At 46.6% G+C, this 20,049-nt stretch overlaps 1 protein-coding gene across 3 annotated transcripts in view; it reads right to left on the bottom strand.

Moving 5' to 3' along the window:
- dync2h1 (dynein cytoplasmic 2 heavy chain 1) overlaps window positions 1-20,049 on the bottom strand; it is an 866,357-nt gene that overhangs the window by 541,800 nt on the left and 304,508 nt on the right. For all 3 annotated transcript variants that reach the window (XM_072476728.1, XM_072476730.1, XM_072476729.1), the window contains exon 51: window positions 5,459-5,567. In XM_072476728.1, the coding sequence (XP_072332829.1) occupies window positions 5,459-5,567 (109 nt within the window). The remainder of the gene's footprint in view (window positions 1-5,458; window positions 5,568-20,049) is intronic.

Raw genomic sequence — 20,049 nt, 5'->3', positions numbered from 1 at the left:
GGACATTCCTGCGAAGCTGGCTGGAGCGATATGAGTTGGCAGGCTCAGCTGATCTGCATAAAGCAGCATAGTGGCCAAGTTTGCCACATCTCAGGCATCGTCGGGATTTGACAGGGCATTGCCACTTTAAGTGGGCGGAGCCACAGTTGTCACAAGTTGTAGCGTCAGTACGTTCGCTGTGCTGCCGCGCATGCGCGGTGCGGTCATACGTGGTGCGCGCCTGCGCAGTACGTTCGTCGACATTGCCGTCCCCTCCGCACAAGCGCAGGAGTCCGCGAAAAGCGCGCAAAATAGCCGCCCTCATCCAGGTTGAGGCCCTGGAGTTGCTCGATTGCTTGGACCCGTTCTGCCTCGTGGGGACCTGGCCGTGCCGTTTCATGTGGTAATACCGACTAGTGACGTGTTCATGTAGCATACAGGCCTCGATGGCGGTCGCTCAGGTGAGCTGCTTTACCTTGGAGGAGTTGCTGGCGTAGGGGGTCTGACTGAACACCGAAAACGATCTGGTCGCCTATCATGGAGCCGGAGGTGGGCCCGTAATTACAGGACTGCGCAAGGATGCGGAGGTGGGTGAGAAAGGATTGGAAAGGTTCATCCTTACCCTGCAAACGCTGTTGGAATACATAGCGCTCAAAACTTTCATTCACCTCTATGTTGCAGTGAGTGTCAAACTTGAGGAGGACCGTCTTGAATTTTGATTTATCTTCATCATTAGCAAAGGTGAGAGAATTGAAAATGTGGATGGCATGTTCCCCGGCCGTGGATAGGAAGAGAGCGATCTTCCTGGTGTCTGAGGCATCTTCCCGGTCTGTGGCTTCAAGGTAGAGCTGGAAGCGTTGTTTGGATATCTTCCAGTTGGTCCCTCGGTTACCGGTGATGCGGAGCGGCGGCGGCGGCGGACGCTGTCCATTTTGCAGGATGACTGTATGCTGGTGGAAGGCAAATCACTTGCAGGTAGGACTAAGAAGTTCTAATATCCCTCAACTCCTGGTATCATGATGTGTTGGGTGCTCTGGATCCGTGGAACACATACAGGCCACCAACACTTAAAATAGTACAACACTATTTTATTAAGTTCGAAACTGTTGAACATACTTTCACTGTGGGTTGACACGATGTTAGATTAAACTAAAGACCTATGCCTGTCCTAACCAGTCTATGCACTCAGCACATGGTGAAGATCTGTGCTGTAAGCTCTGTCCTTCTAGGAGGCTGCATCCCGAATGAGCGGGAACTCTGATGCCCCCTGTCTTTATAGTGAGTGTGCTCTAACTGGTGATTGGCTGCAGTGTTGTGTGTGTTGATTGGTCTTGTTGAGTGTCCATCAGTGTGTGTGTATCTGCACCATGATATACTGGTGTATATTATGACAATGCCCTTAAACGTCACTATCATCCCTGCTTCCACCACATCCTCCGGCAGCGGGTTCCAGGCACCCACTACACTCCGTGTAAAAAACTTGCCTCGTACATCTCCTCCAAACCTTGCCCCTCGCACCTTAAACCTTTGCCCCCTAGTAATTGACCCCTCTACCCTGGGAAAAAGTCTCTGACTTTCCACTCTATGCCCCTCATAATTTTGTAGATCTCTATCAGGTCGTCCCTCAACCTCCTTCGTTCCAGTGAGAACAAACCAAGTTTATTCAACCTCTCCTCATAGCTAATGCCCTCCATACCAGGCAACATCCTGGTAAATCGCTATCGTCATTCACTTTTGTTCAAAAAAAATAGAAAAATCAGAATTTGTTTGAAATGTGTGAAACTTGGAAATGTTGATCTTCAGTGAGAATTATGTGTGCTCATAAAATGAACTCAGAAAGTTGGTGTGCAGGTTAACCAATGAATTAAGAAGCTTTGTTGGACTTTTTTGCAAGGGAATTGGAGGACAGATATAAAGAAGTATTGCTCCAATTGTGCAGGGTTTTGGTGAGACCACACCTGGAAAGCTGTGCATGGTTTTGATTCTCCATACTTAAGGATGGACATGCTGGCATTTGAGACAGTTCACAAAAGATTCTTTAGATTAGTCCCTGAAAGGAGAGGATGAGAGGCTGGATAAATTGGGGCCTGCCTTCCCTAAAATTTAGAAAGATGAAAAAGATGAAAGCTTATATTATTGAAACATACTGGGGCTGGATTCTCCCAAAATGGGACTATGTCCCCACGCCAGCGTAAAAACGCTAGAGTTTTATTCTGGAGATTCCTGCAAAAAAGATCAGCTAATTCAATGCCCTGCAAGGGGCTAGCAGGGACCCAGAGTAATTCACGCAGCTTCAGCTCCAAATACGGGCACCCGCGCCTCTGGTTTTGAGTCCGCGCATGCGCACGGCGGCGGCCTCCAGCTGCTGCGCGAGTGCCGTGGCGGACTCGAAATGCGGAGGCAGACACGAAACTTAGACTCCCCCCGATCGGCCACGCACCCGAGGATCTGACTGCGCAGATCTCAACCCCGGCCGCCTATAAAGGTCACCGCCCTCGGTAGACCGGTCCGATCCCCGCACCCCACACCAGGGTGGACACGGACTGAGTCCGCAGCTGCCAGGCCAGCATCCCAACCAGCAAAAACAGGTTAGTTCCACGCAGTCAGGGACTCGGCCAGTCGGGAGCGGAAGATCGCTAGGCTGGCCTCTGTCAATGGGCCTCCAGCCACGCGGCGTACTCCGCGATCACGCCAGTTCTTGGGTCCCGGAGAATCACCAGACCGGCATCGGGCCCGATTTCGGCGTGAAATTGGATTCTCCACCCCTGCGCCGAATGCGATTCCAGCCCACAGGTTTCTGAAGAAGATTGGCAGGTTAAGGACTGAGAGGTTGCATTCCGTAGCTGGGAAATCTAGAACACGGAGGGACAGCCTCAGAATAAGGGATCTGTCACTTTACTGAAATCAAGATAACTTTCTTTCTCAAAGAGTTGTGAATCATTGGAATTCTCGGGAGGGTTGTAAATGCTCCATCTCTCAAGAAATCAAAGGATATGGAGAACTGGCGAGACAGTGGGGTCGAAGATCAGCCATAATCCTATTGAGGACATATGGGGCGGAATTCTCTGATAATGGGGCTTTGTCCTCATGCCCGCAAGAAAACGGGCGCGAATCACTCTGGACTTTCCTGGAGAAAGTCCAGGGTGATTCTCCATTTTGTAGAGGACGAGCAGGGCCCCGGAATGCTCCTCGCAGCTCCGGCTGCCGGTACAGGGCCCTGCACTTCCGGCCGCGGGTCCGCGCATGCGTGCAGTGGCGGCCCCGCGCAACACCGCGGACCGGCCCCGGCAATAAAGGCCCCCCCGAGATCGCATGCGCCCGCCAATCGGTGGCCCCTGATCACGAGCCTGGCCGTCCTGGAGCGCCCCCCCCCACTTCCTACCAGGGCAGCTGCGGACACCTCCGAGCTCCCGCCGGGTGGAACCATGAGTGAGCCACGCCGGCGGGAACTCGGCCAGTTGTCGGCGGAGAATCGCCGCGAGGGCCTCTTTCAAAGGTCCCCGGAGAATCGCGAGAGCGGCGTCGGACCCATTGCGGGTCTGACACCCATTCTCCACCCCCGTGCCGAGCGTGATTGCGGCGCGGAGGCTCGAAGAATCACGGCCATGGTCTATTCCAACTCCTTTCTCTTGATTTTCCTTGTGTTGTGTTGTTTCAAAAGCTCTTTCGGGGGCTGAAATGATAGAAACAGAAACTGAAAGCCTCGCTCTCTGTATCTTCTGGGACCATTACCTGTATTGGGTATCAGGAAAATGTGTGACATATACTGTATCATTCATGTTTTATGTTTACTCAAAGTGTGTTGTCAGCAAAGTTGACCAACAGTTGAATACCTAGTTGCAAAAGCTTGCTCCCTTTCTTTCCTCCCTTTCTTCCTTCCTAGTATCTAGGAGGGCAGCACGGTAGCATTGTGGTTAGCACAATTGCTTCACAGCTCCAGGGTCCCAGGTTCGATTCCTGGCTTGGGTCACTGTCTGTACGGAGTCTGCACGTTCTCCCAGTGTGTGCGTGGGTTTCCTCCGGGTGCTCCGGTTTCCTCCCACAGTCCAAAGATGTGTGGGGTAGGTGGATTGGCCATGCTAAATTGTCCTGTGTCCAAAATTGCCCTTAGTGTTGGGTGGGGTTACTGGGTAATGGGAATAGCGTGGAGGTGTGGGCTTGGGTGGGGTGCTCTTTCCAAGAGCCGGTGCAGACTCGATGGGCCGAATGGCCTCCTTCTGCACTGTAAATTCTATGATCTATCTCAGAAGAGTTGAAGACTAAGGAAGTAAACTCTGACAAAAACCTGGAGTAGAACCCAAAAGTGGATTGATGTCTAAATATTTCATATTTCCGGCAACTCAGGCAACTAAGCCAGTGACAAACATAGTGTGTTTAATTAGTCTGAATCCAATGAGAGAGATTGAGAGCGGGAACTTGATGTTTGGGCAGTCCAGTGTCTCCATAAGGTTTACCAAGACCTATGGCCAGGAGAGGACACTCAGGTTTACTGCAGAGCATTAATACAACTTGGGAGACATGTTTCGCACAGAGTTAATCGCCAAGTCACATGCCATCATCTCAGAGGTGGAAGGCTGCCAAAGACCAGGGAATGCATTCAGTACATTTTAAAAAACTGAGGAGGCTGAAGACTGGCCAAATTTGTTATGCACCTGCCACAGAAACAACAAAATAGATACACACAAGCACATAACATGGGGTTAACATGGGGTAAAGTTGGGATAATTGTCAGGAGGTGGAAAAGAGGTGAAGCATGTTAAGGTAAGGAAGTAATGTTCATGGCAACTTCAACTAACTATCCAACTGAGAGGGAGGCATGCACTATAAGGTGTCACTGTCACCTTTGTTACTGGAATGCCTTGACTGTGCTTCTTTTCCATCAAGGCACAACTGAGATCACAAACCTGCTGTTGAACTGTTGACACATTAATTCCTGTCCCAAACAAACATAAAAAGAGGACCTGTTTGTTTTACTGTACATTTTCTGCATTGCAACCAGTGTTCATATTTTCCAGAGAAAAAAATGGGGTGGTACAAAGGTTAGCACAGCACCAGGACCCGGGTTCAATTCCAACATTGGCTGACTGTGGAGTATCCATTTTCTCCCCGTGTCTGCATAGGTTTCCTCCAGGCACTCCGGTTTCCTCCCACAGTTCAAAAGATGTGCAGGTTAGTGGATTGGGCATGCTAAATAGCCCCTTAGTGTCCAAAGATGTACAGGTTAGGTGGGGTTACAGGCAAAGGGCGGGGGAGTGGGCCCAGGTAGGGTGCTCTTTCAGAGGGTTGGTGCAGACCTGATGGGCCGATTGGCCTCCTTATGCACTGTAGGAATTCTATGGTTCTATAACACCATTCCAAAGAAAGAGAAAACAATTTATTCAGTACAATGTATTTACATTTCAGTGTTTCAGCAGACATTAGCTCAAAAGGTTGTTTACCGATAATTATTGTTTCATATAACTCCAACTTGGATACAGACCTGACGACAGGACACTGTTCACCATCTCAAGGAATTGAGCATGAACAAACTGGTAGTCCTCCAGAAGCAACACAACCTGATGTCCATCAAGACCTGCAAGCTGCATCACCTAGGAATAAAGTTAAATAATGAACAATGCAACAGGGAAATTCTTCCACGGCAATGCACAGAATAAATTCCAATAGGTCCAGTTCAAGAAAACCATGAATGCATTGCTGAGAATAATGACTGCATAATTGCAAAAGCTATAAAGGAGTGACTACACTCCAAGTGAGGATTGCTCAGAGTGCATGGTTAATAATCACAGAAGAGAAAATTAGCATTTACTTAAAACTCCTGAAAACCATGCAAAAATCAATTATTCATAATTTTCCTAATTCATGAAGAAATTTCAACCTCTTGCAATCATAATGCTGGAGGTGTGCCTTATAATTTATTTTAACCAAAATAGACTGGCATGAAAGAGCTAACTACATTTAAGGTAGCTATAATCTTTTTATATCTAACTGCATTGTACCTTGACCAACAAGTTAGGTTAGCAACATGCCTCTGTCAAAAGATGCATAATAATCATAAACTCATCAGTAGCTTGAAAATGTATTTGTTTTAAGAAATTGCAGCTAGTTCAGAATTTCAGTGATTCAGAAATCTTTAACTTTGCAGTATCATTGCAATTATGTAGTAAATCCATCATGAACTTCTGGAGTATGCACAGATGCAGTTAATCATGGAAATCAGGAAATTTATGTCCAATTTACCCTGCTTCGGTCGGACGGGACCCTCGAGGAACGGTTCCACCCAGTACAATTTAGCACCCCAGACTTGTTCAATTTCTCGGGGGAGGGGGTCAGCGATAACCCCCTGCTTCTTAGGTTCTTAGCAGGTTATAGTTTGGAAGACCTTCTGTCCCAACCGCTGTCTTTGGGCACCTCTGCCACCATCCCGGACCGGTTTCCGGAGTTACTTTCGGGACCTTCCAGTGACCAGGGAATCTGCACCACCGCCTCCCGCTGGCCCGGAACCAGTGGAGCCTGGGAGATCCCACCTGTCGATGATCCCGGTGGCGGAATCAAGGCAGGCCCTGGGTTGGTTGGTGGGCCCGTGTCGCCCGCCGCACTCAGTGTGGTGGAGGATTCGGGCCCAGAGCGCGACTGTCCGAAGGCTGCCAGCCACCCAATGTTGGGAGCGGAGGGTGCACGACGCTCTCTGCAGTGGGGTGCAGGGTTTACTCGTGCCTGACACTGTGTCGCCCCTCGCCCCTCACCCCCTCTGGGAGACTCCCGTAATCTGGTACATCATAATTGAAGGTTCCTTCGTTTTTCTGCCTCTGTAGTTAGTTCAGGCAGTGTCCTATTGGGCCCTCCCCACCACCCTCCTTTCCCCTCTCTCCCCACCACACCCCCTTCCTTTCCCTTCTGTTGGTACAGAGGCGAGGGTATCTGGTTTCTCCAGCGCGAAGTTTAGTGCTTGTACCGTTTGTTTTTTGTACAACTGTGTTGTGAACTGTTTTAATAATCAGAGTATCCTACCCCCTCCAACACAAAATTAGTGTTTGTACCGTTTGGCCTTGTATATATTTTTTACTGTTTTAATAAAAAGATATGCTTCTCCAAAAGCGTTACTGCACTGAAACTTCACTGATAGAGTTGGAAAGTTACTGTACTCACTAGTTACCCGCTAACCACACCAGAAAAGGTTTGCACCGGTGCACTCAGGTGTAAGCAAAACTTACATGCATGATAAATCCAATAACTACAAAATAATCTCATTGCACTGAAAGTATATAAGTATGTAGTCTCATTTCATCAGATTTTACTTATTGTTGGGCATTTTTAAAACAGTTAAATATTAACACATAAAAAGTACTTTCTGTACATGATTTTACTTTGAATAAACTATTCTAATTCATATTCCCTGGTTTTGACGCTGCAAGTCTCAGTGAGAATTCTTCAATCAGATTGTTTGAAGAACGTTTATTGGTTTATTCATCAATGACACAAAATCCAGTTTAATCTCAAAATTGGATATACCTTTAGTCAGCTCCAACAGTATCCCTGCGAATGCAAAATTAAAGCACATACACCCGACTTACTAATTTATCTCCGACATTTGTCAGTTCTAGTCGTCTAATTATTCAAAGTGAGGTAAAAATTGATACTGAGAGCGGTAAAAGGATGATTTAATAAATATCACCAGAGAACTTTTTTAATTGACTCTTGGGAAATTATTAAATATGCTTTACATTTTCCCTTAGAGATAGAAAATATTCCCACATTAAATTCATTACTTTCAGCAAGTATGACTGGGAGTGGTGCTTTGTTGCCCATCTGTTTATTATGTGGCCTTTTATTGTGAAGGCCAAGAAATGTACAAAACTTCAGTTTAATGTTTTCTTTCCTTCTAAGTAACAGTGCTGAGAGAATTTAATTAAAACCCTTTGGTAAAACATTTAAGTTCATAATTTTTTATTCAGAAAACTCATTCAAACTTGAAAACTGATACAGTTCATAGAATCATAGAATTCCTGCAGTACAGGAAGAGGCTATTTGGCCTGAGTTTGCACCGACTCTCTGAAAGAGCACTCTACCAAGGCCCATTCCCCTGCACTATTCCCATAACCCCATCTAACCTACACATCTTTGGACACTAAGGGACAACTTAGCTTGGCCATTCCAGCTACCTTGCACATCTTTTGGACTGCAGGAGGAAACTGGAGCACACGGAGGAAACCCACGCAGACATGGGAGAAAGTGCAACCCCCACACTCAAATCACCCAGACCAGAATTGAACCCGGGTCCCTGATGCTGTACGGCATCAATGCTAACCACTGTGCCACCCATGTTCTGCCAAAATTCTTTTTTAGCGTATCTTCACACGTTTCTTTCCCTTTGGAGATTGGTGGGGAAGTGGTGGAAGAATTTCCGAGCTGATTATCATCCCGTTGAATCACATTATAAATGGTCCTTTCATGGCCAACAAGTCCTGGCGTTGAACTTGAACTAGGAGTTTCTAATCCAGAGGTAGGAATTCTACCACTGTGGCACCAATACCTTCTTTCCAAATGTTGTTCATGGTTTATATTAATTACTGGTTTCAAGCTTTCAGTATAAACAAGATAATATGTAAATAATTGTAGCTGTTATAACCATTTTGGACATATGACAAAATATAAAGATTATATTTAAATTTGTCATCACAACAACACGGCAATAGAAGTTGGCCTGGCCATTGACCCTCGTCTGTCATTTTTATCAGCCATGTCAGCTTCATTTATTAAACCTCAATTAGCTGACTTTTTACCTGGTCACTTAATAAGCTTGCTCCCCAAGTACTTTAATTGGCTTTAGAACTATTATCTTGTTCCAGATGTTTCACTACTATAAAAGCACAAGAGGTCCGACAAGGTGATTCAAACAGGGGTTTATTTATAACCAAAGAAAAGGCCGCAACACTGCACGTAGGTCCCAACCGAGACTACCGATCATGCCAGCCCCAATCCAGACTGGCTTTTGAGTGTTGAGTCTATGAGCCCCAGCTGATGAGCCTCCGTTCATCAACAGGGGAGCTCGTATTCCACAAGTCCAACGGGGAGATCAGTCAGGTCATCCCTGTGGGTCTCATGAGGGTTATTGCATTCCTCCCCGCTGAAGTTTGAAGGTCCCTCTGTTGCTCAATGCAGAAGAGTTCTCTTTCATTGCTTTGCCTGCTGTTGTGCTTCCAACAGCTGTGGGGCTGGGTCAGGGGTGTATAACGCGTTGGGGAACATCGTTTTCGCTCCGATCATCGCAGGAATCCTGTCGGCGTTCAGTTTCTGACCATACTGTCCTTCAAAAATATTGAGTATTCATATCTGATGCAGTCTTCCACCTAATGCAAACCTGGATCCTCGTCCTTGGAGTTGTGCTCTCTGGATCATGGGTGGTAGGCAAGGGGGACGAGGAACTAATTCCTCTGGTGGAGCTACCTCTGGTGCAGGTTTCCTGCCTTTGAGATCGTCCATATGCTTGCGTACAGTCCATCCTCTGATGTTGACTGTAAAGGAGACTGGTCCTGTCTTCTTCACTATGGTCACCGATATCCACCGGGCGCCGTCTCTAAAATTCCGGACATATGCTGTGTCTCCTGGCTTGAACCCTCTGCCCTGCTTCTGGTGGTCATGATACCTCTTCTGGCAGTCTTGTTTCTTCTCCACCATCCCACCAAGGTTCGGAAATTTCAAACTTAAACGGGTTCAGAACCAACGGCCAATCAGTAACTCTGCCAGCGGTAACCCAGTCGTAACATGCAGCATGGTCCAATAATTAAATTAGAAATGTGGCAGTTTTGTTTCAACTGACCCCGTGTTTTTTTTCCCATTCCCCTCTTAAAGGTTTGTACTGCCCTTTCAGCCAAACCGTTCGAAGAAAGGTGATATGAGGCAATTCTAAAATGCTTCACTCTAAATCCCTCACTTATGAAGGGGGTACCATTATTGGAGACAAGCACCTCTGGGATAGCATGAATGCTGAATGATTGGCGTAGCTTCACTATGGTGGCTCGCAAAGTAGTAGAAGACTTCCGGTGTGCATTCATCCGCATTGAGTGGGCATAGATCAACAGAAGAAACATTGATCCCAGAAAAGTCCCGGCAATGTCTGCATGTAAACACACACAAGGGTGCCTCGGCCACTCGGCTGTTGGCGGGAGCTTTTGACGTCCTTGGCATGCCGCACACAACAGTAATATTGCCATCGAGCCCTGGCCACCACATGTAGCTCCTAGCGAGCATGTTCATTTTGGAAATTCCCGGGTGTCCACTGTGCAAGTCCTGCAAAATGTTTTTTGGTCTTTCCTCGGAGCCACCATGTGGCTTCCCCACAGGCGAATGGCATTTTCGACACTAAGCTCCTGTTGCTTTGTTGCAGATGCTCGCAGTTCTTCTGCCGTTTCCCCTGCAGTCCACGAAAAGATTCCATGATTTTCAACAAACAGAAGATGTAATGCTTTACAAGAGTCAACAAAGCAGTCAATACCATCTACTTTATATTCTAACAAACAAAACTACATGAGGTAAATCTGAATTAACAGGCAGCCTGCGAACAAACACACCATAAGCTGCATTCCAATAGCAGGTACAACTGAGATAGGACCCATGAATTCCTCAGCAACACACCCATACATTAGTCATCACTGTGAGCCCCAAAAATTATTTAAAACTCTCTCTTCCTCACAAGGGATTTCAGCTCCTCTCTTTCGAGGATCTATCCTCAGATCTCCCTCACAGCAGCTCTTATTCTGACTACGCCAAAAGCTGATCACCTCCCAGTTGCTCAATTTCTTCCCTCAAGTGGTTAGCACTGCTGCCTCACAATTCCAGGGTCCCCAGTTCAAATCCAGCCTCAGGTGACTGTCTGTGTAGAGTTTATACTTTCTCTCCGTGTCTGCTTGGCATTCCTCAGGGTGCTCCCGTTTTCTCCCACAGTCTAAAGATGTGCAGGTTAAGTGGGTTGGCCATGCTAAATTGCCCCTTAGTGTCCAAAGGTTTAGGTGGGGTTACTGGGTATAAGGTGGAGGCGTGGGTTTAAGTAGGGTGCAGACTCGATGGCCGAATGGCCTCCTTCTGTACTGTAAATTCTATGATTCTATGAATTATGTGTCCCACTGGAATCACAAGGGTGCACCACAGCATCTAATCAATAGTATGATCCCAGCTTTATAGCTTCTCGGAGTTGAACATCACTGCCCCTGGGTTTCCCTGACCCCAACTATCAACTGCACTGACCAAACCGAGTGACCTGTAATCATATTCAGTGTGTCAAATCATGTCTGTCATGCCCGTTTTTGATTAGATGACCTAATTTATAAAATGGTCTCCAAAACCTCTCTTGGTAAGTTAGATGTCCTCATTCACACAGAAATTAAATTTGTGACTGGTGTCCCTGTTCACACCCATCACTGTGACCTGTACCCCCTGATTAAGTGGCCCTTATTGCACACAAGGCACCAGCTCCACTGGCCTCTGTTAATTTATTGCACCTTACTAGGGAAAATACCTGCCTATTTTAAAGGTTTGTTACATTTTACTATCTTTTCTTAAGATTTGACGAAACGTAACTTGATCAAATTGGTTACTCCAAGAGTGAGCAGTCTTCGGTCATAATTCATTTCAGTTTGTACCTGCCAATGACTGGAACGAGGTTCAATTAAAGTTGAGGGCAACTCACTTTATTACCATGGATTCCTTTCGCCAAAGGGTTATGCGCCGTTGACTTATACTTGTGCTTGTTAACCTATCAATTCTCTTTCACTGCTAATTTGTATCTTATTGTTTTTAATGTTTAATTGAATTGTATTGTGCAATTTCTGTTGTCTCGGCATTAGCTTCTTGGTCAGGTCATTATTGTAAATGAGAATTGGTTCTCAATTGACTTATCTGGCTAAATAAAGGTTAAATAAAGAAATAAATAAAAAACTGTTCCTGGGCTTCACTGAGCCCCAATTCTCAGCTGCCCTGAGCTAATGTTGCTCCTGGTCTTCCCTGAGCTCAAATACTGAGCAGCATGGAGCTACAAATAAGTTCCAGGACTTTTGTGAGCCCCATTTCCCGCAGTAGCATAGAGCTAATAGCAGCACTTCAGTTGCATGCGGCCCACTATACTCTCTGCCTCCTACTGACTCTATAATGTATGATCATTTTTTCACCATATCCTGGTCCCATGGTCGTTGCTTTTCCACCATCTTTCATGTATGCCTCTCTCTATGCTTGTATCAATGTCAGTCCTCATCTCGAGGGCAACAAGCTATGTAAGCACCAGGAATAGAAAATGCTCTCGCTATTGATCCCACTCCACCATCTGCACTTGCACCAAAGTCCTTGGCAAGCTAGAATTTGGAGTCCTCGGCCTCCTTCCTGAAAACCCACGAACCCAACAATATAGAATCCCTCACACAAGTGATAAATAAATATTAGTAGCTTGGAATTCAGCATTGTTTAATCTTTTCTATTTATATTATATTTTAGTGGCAATTTTTTTCATACATGAACATACGAAATAGAAGCAGAAGTTGGCCATTCAGCCCCTCGAACCTGTCCATCATTGAAGGGCGGCAGGGTGGCACAGTGGTTAGCACAGCTGCCTCACAGCCCCGGGGACCCGGATTTAATTCCGATCTTGGTGACTGTATAGAGTTTGCACGTTCTCCCCGTGTCTGCGTGGGTTTCCTTCGGGTGCTCTGGGTTCCTCCAAGTCCAAAGATGTGCTGGTTAGGTGGATTAGTCATGCTAAATTGCCCCTTAGGACTGGAGTTGCGAGATGACAAGGATGGGTAGGGGAGTGGCCTGGGTAGTATGTTCTTTCACACAGTCGATGCAGACTCCACGGGCCTAATGGTCTCTTTCTGCACCATAGGGATTCTATGGTTCTATGAATAAGATCTTGGCTGATCTGTTTGTGTTTCGAATTTCACATTCCCCTCTGTTGTATAACGTGATTGTAATACGTCATTACTCTTTTGCTTACTTCCAGAATGGTCTGATGGTTGTAGTTCAATGAAACTATCATACTTCAATTTAAGCAAATAATGTTTAATGAATAACGAATATAAACATCAATGAGTGCGTTCACTTTTCCACAACTATAACTGATGATGAAGTAAATCAGAAGAAGTATTAATAATGTTTAACTACACGTGCCAACTAAGCTATATCTGTCTAACACTCTGCTATCTAGTCACTCCTGATACGAAGAGGCGGGAAGATCCTCGGTGTTCAGTTTATATACATGGATCTGGTGCTGCCATCTAGAACAAGAACAAACAAAGAACAAAGAAATGTACAGCACAGGAACAGGCCCTTCGGCCCTCCAAGCCCGTGCCGACCATACTGCCCGACTAAACTACAATCTTCTACACTTCCTGGGTCCGTATCCTTCTATTCCCATCCTATTCATATATTTGTCAAGATGCCCCTTAAATGTCCCTATCGTCCCTGCCTCCACTACCTCCTCCGGTAGTGAGTTCCAGGCACCCACTACCCTCTGCGTAAAAAACTTGCCTCGTACATCTACTCTAAACTTTGCCCCTCTCACCTTAAACCTATGCCCCCTAGTAATTGACCCCTCTACCCTGGGGAAAAGCCTCTGACTATCCACTCTGTCTATGCCCCTCATAATTTTGTATACCTCTATCAGGTCGCCCCTCAACCTCCTTCGTTCCAGTGAGAACAAACCGAGTTTATTCAATCGCTCCTCATAGCTTATGCCCTCCATACCAGGCAACATTCTGGTAAATCTCTTCTGCACCCTCTCTAAAGCCTCCACATCCTTCTGGTAGTGTGGCGACCAGAATTGAACACTATACTCCAAGTGTGGCCTAACTAAGGTTCTATACAGCTGCAACATGACTTGCCAATTCTTATACTCAATGCCCCGGCCAATGAAGGCAAGCATGCCGTATGCCTTCTTGACTACCTTCTCCACCTGTGTAGCCCCTTTCAGTGATCTGTGGACCTGTACTCCTAGATCTCTTTGACTTTCAATACTCTTGAGGGTTCTACCATTCACTGTATATTCCCTACCTGCATTAGCCCTTCCAAAATGCATTACCTCACATTTGTCCAGGTTAAACTCCATCTGCCATCTCTCCGCCCAAGTCTCCAGACAATCTAAATCCTGCTGTATCCTCAGACAGTCCTCATCGCTATCCGCAATTCCACCAACCTTTGTGTCGTCTGCAAACTTACTAATCAGACCAGTTACATTTTCCTCCAAATCATTTATATATACTACAAAGAGCAAAGGTCCCAGCACTGATCCCTGTGGAACACCACTGGTCACAGCCCTCCAATTAGAAAAGCATCCCTCCATTGCTACCCTCTGCCTTCTATGGCCTAGCCAGTTCTGTATCCACCTTGCCAGTTCACCCCTGATCCCGTGTGACTTCACCTTTTGTACTAGTCTACCATGAGGGACCTTGTCAAAGGCCTTACTGAAGTCCATATAGACAACATCTACTGCCCTACCTGCATCAATCATCTTAGTGACCTCCTCGAAAAACTCTATCAAGTTAGTGAGACACGACCTCCCCTTCACAAAACCGTGCTGCCTCTCACTAATACGTCCATTTGCTTCCAAATGGGAGTAGATCCTGTCTCGAAGAATTCTCTCCAGTAATTTCCCTACCACTGAAGTAAGGCTCACCGGCCTGTAGTTCCCGGGATTATCCCTGCCACCCTTCTTAAACAGAGGAACAACATTGGCTATTCTCCAGTCCTCCGGGACATCCCCTGAAGACAGCGAGGATCCAAAGATTTCTGTCAAGGCCTCAGCAATTTCCTCTCCAGCCTCCTTCAGTATTCTGGGGTAGATCCCATCCGGCCCTGGGGACTTATCTACCTTAATATTTTTTAAGACACCCAACACCTCGTCTTTTTGGATCACAATGTGACCCAGGCTATCTACACCCCCTTCTCCAGACTCAACATCTACCAATTCCTTCTCTTTGGTGAATACTGATGCAAAGTATTCATTTAGTACCTCGCCCATTTCCTCTGGCTCCACACATAGATTCCCTTGCCTATCCTTCAGTGGGCCAACCCTTTCCCTGGCTACCCTCTTGCTTTTTATGTAAGTGTAAAAAGCCTTGGGATTTTCCTTAACCCTATTTGCCAATGACTTTTCATGACCCCTTCTAGCCCTCCTGACTCCCTGCTTAAGTTCCTTCCTACTTTCCTTATATGCCACACAGGCTTCGTCTGTTCCCAGCCTTTTAGCCCTGACAAATGCCTCCTTTTTCTTTTTGACGAGGCCTACAATATCATTCGTCATCCAAGGTTCCCGAAAATTGCCGTATTTGTCTTTCTTCCTCACAGGAACATGCCTGTCCTGTATTCCTATCAACTGACACTTGAAAGCCTCCCACATGTCAGATGTTGATTTGCCCTCAAACATCCGCCCCCAAAGTGGTTGTCTACCACTATGATACAGTTGTTAACCCTTTACATACCAGCAGATATACAGATCCCTAACACCATCTATCCCGACAACCTTTGATTTCCTTGCGTAACAAGGATACATATACTTCCATCTTTAAAATACTCAATGACCCCGCCTCCATCACTTTCTAAGGCAGGGAGTTCCAAACATTTCTCCTCATCTCCATCTTAAACGGGTGATTTTAAAACAGTGTCCCCTCGTTTTGGACTCACCAACAAGCGGTTCAAGAAGATTGCTCACCAGTACCTTTGAACGGGCAATTAGGGGTGAGCAATAAATGCCTAACCAGCAATGCGCACATCACAAGAATGACTTTTTAAAAAAGGAAACATTTTTTCCACTTCCATCTTGTCAAGGTCATCAAGGATCTTAAATACTTCAATCAAGTCATCCCTTCCTCTTCTAATCTCCAGTGGAAAGTCCATCTAACATTTCCTCATAAAATTATACACTCATTCCAGGTATCAATTCAGAAAACTGCCTCAGAACCACCTTCAATGCATTTACATCCTTCCTTAAAGAAGGAGACCAAAAACGCACACAGTATTTGAGATGTGGCCTGACCAATGCCCTGTGTAACTGAAACATTACATCCTTACTTTTATGGTCAGTTCCTCTCGTAATAAAGAATAGCATTCGGTTAACCTTCATAATTACTTGCTGTTTAATTACTTAATTACTTTGCCTTTATGCTTGTTCTCAAATCCATAAAACAATCAGCACAGCACATAAGTTACTAATACAACTAGCAGAATATTCAGCATGCACTCTATCATTATTCAAATTTGCAGGCAGGCTCAGAGTAGAATTCTGCATTTTTTTAAGTCGATACTTTATTAGATAATGTTGCAACGTTGTTCAGTAAAGAAAGGAAGAAGTAAATTTGTGTGTTTTTTTAACCAAGAAATTCAACTAGAAAAGCACAGGCTATCATGAACCAAACACTGACACCACTGCAAAAAGACAAAAGAAAAAGTTTTGTTTCTACTGTGGTGACCTTTTGACCCAGAGGCAGCACAGGAAGGAAATTTGTAATTTCTTAAAAATGCCTGTGGAATCTATAATTGATTTTAATAATGTTTGTAATGAACTTTCAAGAGATTGCATTAATTATAAAATGATCAATTGTAATTTTCTTGGATAATAAGAAATACTGGTCCATATGACCTGGTGCCCTTCACCTGGATGTACAGCCAAAAGGAAAGAATGTGGCCAGACACAAAGAGCTCCAGATACAAAAGGAGGGCTACAAGCAGAAGAGCTGGAAGGTAAAGTTACAAAGGCAAATAGAAATAGAAAGCAGACAGAGACAGAAGGAAGATCACAGCAAATTCCTGGAGGGGAAGAAGCAATTCATTCTCAGAAAGTGGTTAGTTTTTCTGTTTGGCTGAAGAGGAAACAGGAGCTCATGGAGCCAATGTGTGAGCTAGCTAAAAATGTCTAAAACATATAAAGTTGTGTGAACAATTCAGAGATCTGAAGGGCTGTTTTTTTCCCCCAGACTTGACCAAACCGTATACTGGGGTGTTATTGGTTGAAAAGGAACTCTGGAAAGCGACAACATATTGTCATCGAAGGGAGAGTTTGTTGAAATGTGTCTTTTTAATGATAATCGTAGTCTCAAAACTCAAAGGTGAAAACTGTCATCAAATAGGACTCCTGACCTACTCTGTGAATAAAGAACAGCATATTGCAGAATTATGTAACTACGTGGTGCCAAACATCTGCGGAGAGTGGTGCAAATTGTTGCAATTGCACAAAATGTATCTTTGCTGTATCGATAATGTAATATGAAGTTTATCTTTTTTATTTTAAGTATTATTTGTTTTGTAAGGGCCCCGAAGAATCCAGCACGAGTTTTAAGGATACAAAATAATAACGTTTATTTACTATAACAATATATACATAGCAGTAGCAGTAACTTCCCTTGCTACCTTCTCCTTCCTCCTGGTTCCTGGACTGGCCAGCTTATTTATAGTAGGAGTTTCTCCGCCCCCCTCATTGGGGAAGTTCATACTCCCATAGGATTGTGGGATAATCATTAGTCCCCAGCCAATCGTCAGTAGGCAGGTTATAACAACCCTCCCCCCCAAAGTCCAAAGAATCCACCGTAGGCCCTGGCGAAGGGAGGCGTCAAACTCGTTTGGCCGCAGGCCGGACGCCATTTGCACGCGGCGCTGGATCAGGCGGCGTATAACGAGACGGAGACCGGCGCTTCCGTGATGAACGGCGCGGTTGTACATCCACGGCCTGTGGACCCGAGGATTCCCCCTCTGATTCATCCTGTGTCTCCATCTCGGAGTCAGAGTCTGCTGCCTCCGTCATGTCAGCGTCTCTGTCCCCATTCGGTCCCGTCATGACCTGCGCAGGCTTTGAGTGAGGCACCAGTGGAAGATTTGGAGGACTACCTTCCCTTGTTTCTGGTCTTTGCCGCTGTTGAACTGAGCTTCGGGGGCGGGGAATCTTTTGCGGGGATGATCTTCTGGACCGGACGTGGTCTACATGTTTTCGCTGGAGACGACCCTGGGCTTGCACTTGGTACGATACAGGGCCCGTTTGGCGAAAGATTACCCCAGGAACCCATTGGGCACCACCAGCAAAATTCCGCACGAATACTGGGTCACCGGGCGCAAACTGCCGAATCGGACGATGCTGAGACAATCCCGGTCCCTGCCGTTCTTGTGTGCGGCGTACTTTTGCGCCAATGTCCGGCAAGACCATACTAAGGCGGGTGCGAAGTCTCCGGCCCATTAGGAGTTCTGTGGGAGCTACCCCAGTCACTGTATGGGGGGTGGTCCTGTACGTAAACAAAAACCGAGCCAGTCTCGTGTCCATTGATCCGGAAGACTGCTTCTTTAGGCCTCTTTTGAATGTTTGCACTGCACGCTCTGCCAACCCATTTGAAGCCGGGTGGTAAGGGGAAGTGCGGATATGGCGGATGCCGTTCATCTTTGTAAACCTAGCAAACTCCTCACTCGTGAATGGAGTGCCATTATCCGTGACCAGCACCTCGGGGAGGCCATGCGTGCTAAATGATAAACGCATTTTTTCAATTGTTGCGCAGGACGTTGTCCTCTGCATCTTATGCACCTCCAGCCATTTGGACTGGGCGTCAATTAGTAGAAGGAACATGGATCCCTGAAAAGGGCCTGCGAAATCTGCATGTAAGCGTGCCCAAGGCCGCCCTGGCCATTCCCAGTGATGTAGGGGCGCGGCCGGCGGAAGCTTCTGATGCTCCTGGCAAATGGAGCAGTCTTGGGCCACCTTCTCAATGTCGGTGTCGAGGCCTGGCCACCAGACATAACTCCGGGCCAACATTTTCATCTTGGTCACGCCCGGATGCCCATTGTGCAAGTCTGATAATATCAGCTCCTGGCCTTTTTCCGGGACAACCACACGCGTCCCCCACAAGAGGATGCCGTCTTCCACACTGAACTCTGACAGCTTGGGAGGAAAATGCCCGTAACTCGCCTGGGAGCTGTCTATGCTGCCCACCATACAGGACTATGTGCCGAACCTTTGACAGGACTGGCTCCGTCTGGGTCCACTCACGGATCTGTGATGCCGTGACAGGCAAGGTGTCCATAAAATTTAGGGTTGCGACCACCTCACCGGTCGTGGGGGTCGACATGGGGCCGGTCGATAAAGGCAATCGGCTCAGTGCGACGGCATTTGCTATCTGCGTACCTGGTTTGTGCTCCAGAGAATACTCATATGCAGCAAGCAACAAAGCCCAGCGCTGGATCCGTGCAGAAGCAATGGGCGGTATCGGCTTATCCTCTCTGAAGAGTCCCAGCAGGGGCTTATGATCAGTCACGATAGTGAAATGGCGGCCGTACACATACTGGTGGAAGCGTTTCACCGCGAAAACCACTGCCAGGCCCTCCTTCTCGATCTGCGCGTACTTCTTCTCCGCTGCAGTCAATGTGCGGGAGGCGAAAGCTATCGGTCGCTCGGCCCCGTTCTCCATCTTGTGGGACAGGACAGCCCCAATACCATACGGGGATGCATCACATGTGACGAGCAAAGGCTTTCCCGGATCATAGTGGGTTAGTAACCCAGACGACGACAATTGTTGCTTTACCCGCCGGAAAGTGGTTTCTTGCGGCTGACCCCAAACCCAGGTGTGATTTTTCTTTAGCAGCAGGTGTAAGGGGGCCAGCGTAGTTGCCAGATTGGGGAGGAACTTCCCGTAATAGTTTACGAGACCGAGAAAAGAACAAAGATGCGAAGTGTCAGTCGGGGTGGGGGCATGTTGAATTGCACGCACCTTCTCTGCGACGGGGTGCAGACCCTCACGGTCCACCCGATAACCTAGGTAGACTACTTCTTTTGCCTGAAATACGCACTTTGTGTGACGTAAACAGACTCCAGCCTCCGAAAGGCGTTTAAGGACAGCCTCCAGATTTTCCAAATGCTCTTGCTCCGACGTCCCTGTAATCAACACGTCATCTAGGTAGACAGCCACAGGTGGTAAACCTCTCAAAATGCCCTCCATCACACGTTGAAAAATTGCGCAGGCAGAGGATACTCCAAAGGGCAACCGTGTATATTCATACAGGCCCCGGTGTGTGTTAATTGTTACATATGGTCGGGAGGCAGGGTCCAGCTCCAACTGC

The sequence above is a fragment of the Scyliorhinus torazame genome, chromosome 15, assembly GCF_047496885.1.
Source record: "Scyliorhinus torazame isolate Kashiwa2021f chromosome 15, sScyTor2.1, whole genome shotgun sequence".
Taxonomy (NCBI): Eukaryota; Metazoa; Chordata; class Chondrichthyes; order Carcharhiniformes; family Scyliorhinidae; genus Scyliorhinus; species Scyliorhinus torazame.
This window is presented reverse-complemented; position numbering and strand designations above follow the sequence as displayed.